Raw genomic sequence first — 10,852 nt, 5'->3', positions numbered from 1 at the left:
TTCCGTAGTCTAATACAAAGTTCTTGATCAACAAATATTGCGCAATTAACATACTCACGAGTGGTGAAGTAGAAAATAATACCGTGAGGACATCGAACACAAGAAACATTACTGAATCGAGAACACGACAGCTTCCAATTTCCAAGCTACTGGCAGTCAGTAAAGAATAAAACGATGTGAGAATGACAAATCTTTATTGAATACCGCAGCTAAAAGTGCATAGCACTGTGCGCTGGACACCAATTTCTAGCCCTGTCTTCCATAACGCACACCGTACTGCAGTGCTCGTAGCATGTGGACAAGGAACAACGAGCCCTGAATGAAGCACACGGGACTTCTACATGTCTTCAGAAGCTTTTGCCAAAGTGTCGGCCCATTCACTCACTCATTGTCGGCCGCAGACGCAGAAATAGCAGATTGCTGCGCCGAACTGGCGTCATTAGCTGTCGCTGTAAACAAATGTAATGAGGCCGGTTGAAGAAAGCAATGGTCGCGTCACCACGTGATCAAACATGACGGCGCCCAAAGGAGCCTGGTGAAGTGGGTCTACACAGCTCCGTTGTCTTTGATGCATCAGTTCCTCCGATTGGTCTAGATTAGCTGATAACTTTTTAAGCGCAGCTTGCGTTGCCTACTTTACCGGGTTTCGTGTGGCTGTGTAGCAGGGAAGGCGCCTTCGTGCCAGCCCCCTGACAACAGTGCTGTGACGGCGAATGGTGTCAACAAACACAGTCAAAAGCAGGCTGGAAGGCTTTGAAGGTGCAGAGGCACCGTATGGTCCCGAAAAGCTCCAGTATACCAGGTACGCCCGCCCCAATATAATACTTTGTAGGAACGCAAGACTAGAAGGTGCTCAGGCGCAACTGTCGGCGCCTACTGCAAAGAGGCGAACGGTATTTATAGGCAAGCGATGACGTCAGTGGGACAAGCCCAGCGGGCAGCTAAGTTGGTTACCCTTCAGCAGTGACAACGCCAACCTCAGACGTCGCGCGCCATCAACCGACGTCGGCCGACCCTTCGCCGCCTAATACTGTTGTGCGCCAGTGAACGCCAGCTCTCAGAAGGTCAAATCGAACAGTGAAGCCACCACAACGTCTTCATTATGATGAAGATTTTAATTACTACGTGTCTGACATACCCTTACTGGTGACGTTACAAGAACCTACGAGTGCTTAGAAAAGTGTATATATATATATATATATATATATATATATATATACATACATATAGATGGAGAAAGCCGTATTCGGCACGTCCAACTGTCGTATGCCTGCACATATCACATGCGTAGTCACTCTGAACATGTCGTCGTGCACCTATATATCTAATGTTCGGTTCAAGCAAGCGTTCTTGTTCTGAACATCGTGCTGTTGCGTCGTCCTTGCTATTTACACAACCCAATGCGCACCGCCATGCTGTCACCTGATAAATAATACCACTTGCTGCCAAATTATTTATCGGTAGCTGCACCTTGTTTAGTCAACATTTAGCCATCTGAAGCCACCTAAAGTCGGACTTGTCCTCGGATCCAGTGATTTCAAGTGCGTGAATGATAGGGCGCACGAAACGAACACACTATTTTTCGACTTTTCGGCCGGTGTTCGGCCTTCATCGGGGAATTATACGGCCTTGATTTGGAATTCCCTCTTGAAGGCAGGACCACGGCTGCAAACTCGGAAAAATAAAATGCTTGCATTGCGTACGTCTTATCATTCAGGTCCTTTATATATATATATATCGGTATATATTACCGATCAGAGAAGCAGACAAGGCACCGTTCCTGCGAATGCCCAGTTTACTTGTATTCGTCGTCTTCAGTCGGAGCGCCCGCTGTCGCAGCGTCCGAGCCGATGTGAACCTCTTTGTCTTCATTAAAAGCCACACTGAGACTTGCCACTTTGGCGAAGATGGCTCTGGAAGTTGTGAGGGTGCGCGGATGCTGAGAAGAACAGTGGACAAGAGTGGCGAAACGAAGTCGTTGTTGTTGAAGCCGCGGTGAAAGGAGGTTTTCCGGCGGTTTGCACTTACTTGCGCTCTGGCCGAGGTTGTTCGAGTCGCCTTTTCGCCCAAGGAGCGAATAAAGCTATTAATATCGTACAGGGCACTGATAGCGCAGGCGATGTATCCATGTGGGCCTCAAGAGAAAGTTTATGCAGGCGCATCTTTTATTGTTCCCTGCTTGGCAATGGTTTGGGTAGCGCTCGTCGACGCGTCCGACAGGAACATCGGCGGTTTAACGCGGGCAGTCGTGTCGCGCACACGTTTGTTCGTCAAAATTCGATTCTGCGCCATTTCAGTTGACCTCTAAAGCACAAGTTCACGCGCAGCGTGAGAAGGGCTTTCACTTTACTAATATATTTACAAATCAACAAATGATGCAGCTGAAATTCTGCGTTACCTTCCGGGTGTATATGGTTGCAAATCAAGCATGGGTAAAAAACACGGATAAGCGGATTTTGCTAGGACGAAGTGGTCTACTTGTTTCCCATTGTTTCCGAAAATTTCGTAGTTCTCGGCGCTCCTGAAAGGAGAACTAAATTCTGGAACGTGCCTTTGGTCGCACGTTGTTAACACTACGATGACAATTACGTTGTCTTTATACAGGCCAACTAGTACGCTTCCACCTCCTTGATCCTCTTGACAGCTCGGTAGAGTATTGATTTGTCGGAAATCCTGAGGAACGGAAGCGTTGTGTTCGTATTAGAGGAACAAGCGCTGCCGCTCCGGTATGCACGCTTTTCTACAGTCGCTCTGTTTTATCATTCAGCTGCTGCATTATAAAAATCACCATATAATGTTTAGCAATAGGCTTCCGTATATAGTTCGCGAATGTTTACCAATTGAGCATACTAAGTGAAACTGATGAACCCTCAACTTTAAGAACCATCCAGGCGTTTTTTTTCTTCGTTTGTTTAAAGAAATTTGCATTTTCTAAGCACAACAGCAGTAAAGATCGCCGATGTGAAGGAAACTGTCGCTTCATTTCGCACATAGCCCACGCACCGTGTAGCCAATTTTGGCCACATATCTATAGGCTTTTCTTAAAAAAAGCACGTTCCCTAAGTTCATCTTTGAAGCACCTTTACTACCTTTCACCGCTAAAATGCTGAAAATAGTTCTATCGTGTGCCCTAAATGGCGCCGGTCACCAAACTGAAACTTTTGTAGCTAAACAGACCAGTTAGTCGCTAAATCTATCGATAAGATCACTTAAATAGCAGCACTACTCGGCACGTTGCGCCAGTTTAGCACCTGTGCAATGGACATTCCACTCTGTCTGACATTCGATCGCGCTGATCACGCTGCACTAGTTCAATTCCGCACTGCGGTGACATCAAACTAAAACACAAAGTAACATAATCCCCACTCCCTTCAGCTGCTTCTTCAACAGACTGCGACTTGGTCGGAGACAAACCAAAGCCAAGGCTCTAGCTGTGCCCGAAAGCATGCGGCGTGTCTACGACGTGTAGCCTTTTCTGGTAAAGTTGGAGTCAGGTTCACTGCAGTATGCTTTATGGAGCGGTGAGGAAATGAGCAAGCGTGGTTTTCGATGCTGTGCAGGTGCGCTACCGTGCACATGCCGGCCAGCAACCCAAACGCCCGGTGCCACCTGCTGACTCGGGCGAGTGCGTTTCTCGCGTTTGCCTCTGGAACCGCAACTACTTGTTCCGCTCCAGCTTCAGCAAGCCCAGCCCCTGCGAGGATTTCTACGAGCACGCATGTGCGGACTTCCGGTAAGATGTAGGGAAAAGAGGGGTGGTTGTATCATGCGTCCACAAGTACTCGTGTGACATGCGCTCACGTAGATGGAACAGGTCGTGCGTTTGTGCCCATTGCAGCAGGCGACTTGCTTCAGGCAACGTGCTTTGAGCAAGCGATGTCGATGTGCTAACTGCCTGTACGCATGCTGTCACGTTGCACTGGGCTTCGGCGGTACCCTATCATCGGCGACACCACTCTAATGGCACGTTCACAGCGAGAAAGTTTTCATCCCGCGGCGCTCGGTAACAAAACTGGCACGTTCAGTGGGATCTCTCGTCGCGCGCGTCGCTGTTACCACCCGCCAACTCTCACGAGGTGCGCTGAAAGTAGGCAGGTCACTTCTCGCCCGTTTGCTCAAGAATGGTTTGAGCAAGAATTTGTCTTAATGTCTATAAAAAGATAAACGACATATACTTCGCATACAACAATGGTGGACATTATTTAAGGTGGACAAATAGGCTAACGAGCTTCCATAAAGGATAATGAACTGAAGTCACGTCTCGTTTGTCTCCGTGCGGCTTTAGCAGGCATACACTCGCACAACAGCCGCCGTAGCTACAATGACGGCATGCTAGCCAAAAACACCGTTTTGATCGTGCTCACAGGCTATAGCGTTCGCATGGCTGTACTGCCGGTCTCGATTATTCGTTATATTGTGCAAGACGTCACAAACGCACACCAGTTCCATTGCACCATGCCCACATATACACAGCGCAGACTCACACGCTCTGATTGGCTTGTGACAGGCAATGCTTTTGTTTATGACTAAAATCAGGTATCTTACTGATCGCCGCTATCAGGGCATTTTAATGCGATAGGGTTAAGGGCCCCGTGTCGCAGAAAATCTGGTGTCGGCGTCGGAGGCGTTGCCCGGCCAAGGAAATCATCCCGAACCACCCCGACCGCGCAGGTCCCTCCGCGTGGCGCAATGTGTGAGTGAGCAGAATTCAATTCCTCAAAGTAATATCCGTCAGAAAATTGTAAAGTACGACTTCACCACAACCTGCAGACATGATAGCGTTGGATTGTAATTTGAATGTACGAAAAAACATACTTCTGTTACGAGGAAAACTCAAACACAAACCTATTTTTCAGCATTTCTTCCATACAATAGCAGCGCGCCGCGTAGGGTACTTGCTAAAACACCATCCGGATGGCGCTCGTACCCTCGGCAGGTCAAACTGGGACTTAGCCTGCGTTTTGGACACGCGCGCGCCTCCGGGCAACATCAAACAATTAAGAAAATAATAGAAAAATGGTCCTAGGGCCTTTACATTTTCACATAAGACGGCTTATATTGCCCCTGGAAACCCAGCAATGCATCTTTGTTTAAGTGAAACCGGCTTTAAGGGGATCGGTGTAATACCCCTGACACACGGGCACTCTAAAGTACTTTAAGTAAGGGGACATCTACCGGAAAGGCGTTCAAGCGCAGTGACACACGCCAAAGGAGTATCTCCCTCCCGGCAAAGCTCCTTTGCGGGAAAAAAGATCGGGAACCTACTTTTCAAGCGGAAAGGTGTACTCTCGCCTAGAGCATGCACAACTCATAATAGAAGAATACCTGTTTCATAATTACGGTGCCCCGTAGGTATTTTTTTACCTTGGGAAATGTTAAAATTTTTAGTGGTAATGCGATTTGTCCAACAGTGAAGATTTACTCTAGCTATGCGTTCAAACGCTCGCACCACGTCGCTTGTGCCACCATGTTGAATTCCGAATGTGCGCATTATTATAAAAATGGGAAAAAATGAATTTAGGTTCTACAATCACTAAATGTAATCAACATGCGCAGCTTTTTGTAAATGTTTTCTCTCTTGCTGCTATGACAAACAACGCTATTTCTTCCGCGTTCATCTGAGGAACCACTTAAATAAGTTAGGGCGATGACCTGTGTCATCGGTGCAACTGCTTTCTGCAAAGGTCCTTCGGAGTGACAAAAGGGGTTTCCTGCAAAGGATTTCAGTTTTGCCCGTCTGTCATGGGTATAAGCTTGGTCTTTGTAAGCTGACTTTCCCAATGTTGTGGCTTGCAGTGAAGCCTACTCATAAAGGAAAATGCGATGCGAAAGGGGCCCGATAACGCTGTCGGGTTCCACTCTTGAAGGCGAAGCTTAAGCGTCCTCAATTTTTTTTCTTTCGCGCGATGTTGCGCGACGTAGATTCTTCGGTAGCGGATGCTGCAACCGACCGGAAATTTCGCAGTGTGAACGGGGCATAAGTGACACAAACTGCATAAGTTTTGCGCCTCGTGTTTCCTATAATTCAAGCTGGGCTAACATTGAAGCTGCGATTAGCGAGAAATTAACCTACATGGCTCGCTCAGCATCTATTTGATTAGATCCGGTGCCCTACGGCAAGTGGAACCCGTGTACACTGCGGCGCATAGATCGTTCGTTGCAAACAATTTGTCGAGTTTCTCTAATAGAGTATTAGGCAGTAGTCGGCAGCCACAGGTAGCTGGCGGGCAAGCATGGGCATAAGCATGTACAGTAGATGTAGAGAAGCGGTATTCACACATGAATACTCCCTGTCGAAATAGCGTGCGCCAAACTGCGTCCTTGGAATACCGCTGCAATTATTTGGTAAACGCAATCGTAACCTTTAGTTTGCACAACAAATTGCGGGAGCCATAGTATCCACAACTGTGCCATGTAGAGAGTGCCTTCGATTACAAGGCAATCCTCTATATGCCCTAAGTATTTGGTTGCTTCTTCACTATGCCAGTATTTGGAAACTGGAATCTACAAACGGTTGGACAAGATCCAACGTTCTTGTGCTTGGCAAAATAAAAAAGAATAGAAAAGAAAGAAAAAATCATCGGCTTCAAGTTTTTGTGGAAGTCGATGGCAAGCGAATTTTTCTTTATTCCTTGCGCAAACGTTCAAGCAAGTTTTACACAAATGTAATGTAATGCTCATTTAAACGTAATTCAATAAGGTAGTTCTAACTTAGTGACGAAAATATTTCAATGCTCATGGCGGCGAAGCATCATTGTTTCGTTTCGCATTTACGAGCCCACAGATGCCCACGTTCTGCACTACGCTTAACAGTGCATAGGTCAATTTATTTTTATAATCGACATTTCCCCTTCCAATTCAGGTATTATATCTACATTGTTATTGCGATAGGAACTTTATGAACAGCCAAGGTTAATTTTTGTCGTCGCCATCGATAAAGTCCGAGTATGATAACATCCTTTCGCGCCTCGCGCCAGTGTGGTGTGGGAGCGACGGTGAGCTGAGAAAGCTGGAGGCTTGACCAGTGCCGTCTTCCCGCACAGCCGATGTTGGACGTCATGTGATTAAGTTCACGCTAGGATGAATGGAGCAAGGGCGCTAACGTACGCTGGGCGTTAACGGTCTAATGCCGTCCAACGATCTTTGCTCAGCGCTGAATCCTGTGCGTCCTTCACACTACGCAATAATGTGTTTTCTTTTCTTTTCCGATTATTTGAGCGTGCTGCTCGATGTGATTCATGGTGTGTTTAGGCATTCCGAACATCTATCATTTCTTGTCAAGTCTTCGACGTCTGCATTGTTGCTTGATATCACCTTTCTGCCTAAATTTTCCCGTTATGTCTCCCCTCATTTCTAATTCCACTTCGCGGTTCAGCTGAAAGTTTATCGCAGCCAAACCGTCTTTACTACAAGCCACACGTTCTTAGCTTCATGCTCAGGAATAAGACTTCCTTAACTGCTTTTTGTAGTATCTAGCGTTGGGGATATGTTGCGATGAATGATGAATGAGAGCCGCACAGCCGCTCTTTATAACAAAACTGTCAAAAGATGGAAAAAAATTGTTAAACTTGTCTCATCACTTCAGGAGCCAAGGAAAGCTGGAATAAGTTATTTGAAATACTTCACTCTTGTTTCAGGAACAGCCCAGGGGGCTTCGCACAGCAGCCGTACCCTCGTTGGAGCACCGGACAGCTCCTCCTTGATTTTGATATGTTCTTCATGAGATTCCTCGCTATCAAGGGACGACAGCCGAGACCCATCGAAAGCAACTTTCTTGTTCAGGCAATGTGGGTCCACCAGAAGTGCATGACCGCAAGTGGCAAGGGTGACGCCCTGCTGGCATGGACCAAAATCCTCGATGTTTTGGGGATCACTGGGTGGCCACTCCTCAAGTTCGGCGGTGACCTAGTGAAACTCGTGTCGAGCGGAGATCGATACTTAATGCTTCAGACGCTATATCGAGTCATCCTACTGCGAAGTGCCCACCAACACGGCCCGTCGCAAATCATACTCAAAAGACCGCTCACGTATTTGGAGCGCTACGTTTCCCGGTCGAGACCTGCCACTGCGAAGCGGTACCAAGACATAATCGTCCGCGCTCTGAGTCTTTTCGGGAACAAGACCGTCGGCGATGTAGCGGGAAGGCAAATATTGAGGCTGGAAGAAGCACTACAGAACCTGACGTACCTAGACAGCAAGCACGTCGAATACCCGCTGAACAATCTGTGGTCCGTCAGCACGTTACCGAAGAGCGAGCACTGGAACTGGCTGAGATACATGAGGCTTCTTTTCAAGACAGAGACGGACATAACTGAATCCTCTGTCGTGTACCTGGAGGATGCTTTGTTTTTCACTCAGTCTGAGCTCCATCTTCAAAACGCCGGACTACGAAACTGCAGTAGCCAACTACGTAGGCCTCAAGGCCCTGATCACATTGTCACCGTTCATGCCGCCCGACTACAGAACGCTCTACGAATTCGGCCTCGGATCCGACATCGATCACTTCGATACGCAGCTCGCGGCGTGTAGCGTATTGCTAGAGAAGATGTACCGCTACGGCGTCGGCATAGCGGCCAAGCTAACGTCAAACCGGGAGTTCGCAAATGTGTACAGGACGCACCACGACGACCAGCTCGCCGCACTCTTCAACAAAATGCGCGTGACAATCCGTGACATGCTGCAATCGCGGCGTTCCTGGTTCTCACAAGATGATATCGCGACGGCGCAGCGAAAGCTGGAAAACATGACGTTTGTTTTCGGCACGCAGGACAACTTTGTACAGTATGAGGACTATCGGCGGACACCGACTTTGGCACTGAAATCTAATGAGAGCGTGCTGGAGACCGTGTTTGCAATATTTTCACATGCCTCATCCATCTACTGGAGTGCGCTCGGGAACGGTGCTGGCGGAAATGTCACGGCAGCGTACGACAACGCATACACGGCGTCTGTTTTCGAATGGGGCAGCGAGTACCAGCCGACGAACAACCTAGTGTTTGCCCCGAACGGACTGGTGGGCTTCCTAAGCACCATCTCGAGCACGATTCCCTTCCAGCTTTATCCCGCTGTTGTGGCGCCTCTGCTGAAGGCCTCGCTGCAGGCGCTTTTGCGCAGCAACTCTCTCTTCGACGACCGTATGTTGCCGAGGAAATGGTGGAGCGCAGAGTCTGTTGGTGCGTACGAGAACGTCACCCAGTGCCTGCGACGCCAGTATGAAGCGGCCGAAAATGCCAGCAGCGCGAGCAATGCAACATCATGGGCGCCTTCCAGGTTTAGCGTGGCACGTCTAGAGGAAGACTTTCTGGACAATGCAGTTTTATGGCCGCTATATGAACTGTACGAACAAGCCCTCATCGAATACAATGCCACGCGGCTTTACTATGCTCTGCCATTTGTCCACGTGTCCACCAGAGAGATGTTCTTCTACAATTACGCATGGCTCTTTTGTGACAAAGCCATCGCCTCCAGCCGAAAGCTTCAGCAAAGCTTGGGGATGAGTCCGGCCAAGCTACGCCTTAATGTGGCTTTAAGCAACTTTCCGCCCTTCCTGAAAACGTTTTCGTGCATGGCAAAAAAGCAGCAGCGCTGCGAAGTCTGGAAACAATTTGCTTGATGCAACGGCATAGAAAGTGCGTAGATTGATGAACGCTTTCTTCATACTGAGCAGAACTTAGCCATAACTATTTTTTGCACTCTAAGTTTTATTTATTTTCGCGTTTCGTTTGATTTCACATGCGAAAAATATACCTTACACTTATCAGAAAAAATACAAACATTTTTTTTCTGCTTTGCGTACCTGTGCAAAGTGACACTATGTGCGTACTTGCTTGGTACAAGCAGGTAACATAGTTGAGCCGTACACGGCCGAAGCGCATGGATCCTAGCTAACGGCTGCCACATCACACCCAAATCCATGGCAGACTTATTGCCCAACTGGATGTATGGTTTTGTGTTACAAGAGAGTTAATTAGGTAAGTTTTATCGATGTGAAAAACTGAACCTTTGTCAGTGAACCTATTGGCGACGATAAAGTGACTTGGTTGATGAAAGCTTATGGAGGCCTATGGGTGTCGCTGCGTCTAAACTTATAGCGTGAAACCAGCAAAAGACAGCACAACTTTGTGTGCACGAAAATGATACCTATTTCACCTTGCCGAGAATGTTGCCGAGGCGGTGGAAGTACCGAATAGTTTGTGAACCGTGCAAAACAGAAAGATGGCTTAACCATAAAGCATATATGTGCACATCACAGCAGTACGGTCATCAAGCACACGTCCTATTGAGACGGTGCTGAATGCGAGATTCTGATGTCACGAGCAGTAAACGTGGAACATTCGTAGCTCCTCACCTATTTTCAATATAGTGATACATTTACGTGCCCTAGATAAGTATAGAGACGACGCAAAGTAGTCTGCAGCATACGTGGCATCCTTTAGCATTTCGCAGGGTAAGTGTGCGCTCAGAAAGTAGAGCCTTACTGTACCAATTCGGACTACAGTTACGCACTCAGGGTACTACTTCGTCGTCCACACTGCAGAGATCACAAGTTTGGTTCTTTTGCAAAGACTGAAGAGCAAGCATTTAGTCAAGTTGCTGTGAAAACGCAATTATCGCTCTTTAGTGGCTAGAGTCATCTACCAGAATAACGACTAAACGAAGTATTGGAATAGGAGAACTGAGGGGAAATATATATATATATATATATATATATATATATATATATAGTTGCGTTATGTTTCCATTGCGAGCCTAAGCCATTTAACTCCTTCGTGGGAACGTGCAATACGTTAACAACAGTAACAGAAATATCAATAATTGTGTGATTTGTAATTAAACTTTACATCAAACAGTG

At 47.3% G+C, this 10,852-nt stretch overlaps 1 protein-coding gene across 1 annotated transcript; it reads left to right on the top strand.

The window, feature by feature from the left end:
* Positions 1 to 1,907: 1,907 nt before the first annotated feature.
* LOC119444374 (neprilysin-2) lies at positions 1,908 to 9,613 on the top strand. Its single transcript, XM_049664569.1, has 4 exons — positions 1,908 to 1,928; positions 3,561 to 3,733; positions 7,638 to 7,787; positions 8,359 to 9,613. Exons 1-4 carry the CDS (start codon positions 1,908 to 1,910, stop codon positions 9,611 to 9,613), a joined length of 1,599 nt encoding a protein of 532 aa, XP_049520526.1.
* Positions 9,614 to 10,852: the final 1,239 nt, after the last annotated feature.

The sequence above is a fragment of the Dermacentor silvarum genome, chromosome 3 (genome assembly GCF_013339745.2).
Source record: "Dermacentor silvarum isolate Dsil-2018 chromosome 3, BIME_Dsil_1.4, whole genome shotgun sequence".
In the NCBI taxonomy this organism is placed as follows: Eukaryota; Metazoa; Arthropoda; class Arachnida; order Ixodida; family Ixodidae; genus Dermacentor; species Dermacentor silvarum.
Note: the sequence above shows the minus strand (reverse complement) of the source record. Positions and strands in the feature narration are given on the sequence as shown.

Excerpts from the sequence above, each read along its gene's own strand:
- LOC119444374 (XM_049664569.1), top strand. The coding sequence starts at position 1,908 with ATGGCTCTGGAAGTTGTGAGG. Across the intron at positions 1,929-3,560 it reads TGGCTCTGGAAGTTGTGAGG|GTGCGCTACCGTGCACATGC; the intron begins GTGCGCGGATGC and ends GATGCTGTGCAG. Across the intron at positions 3,734-7,637 it reads CACGCATGTGCGGACTTCCG|GAACAGCCCAGGGGGCTTCG; the intron begins GTAAGATGTAGG and ends CTCTTGTTTCAG.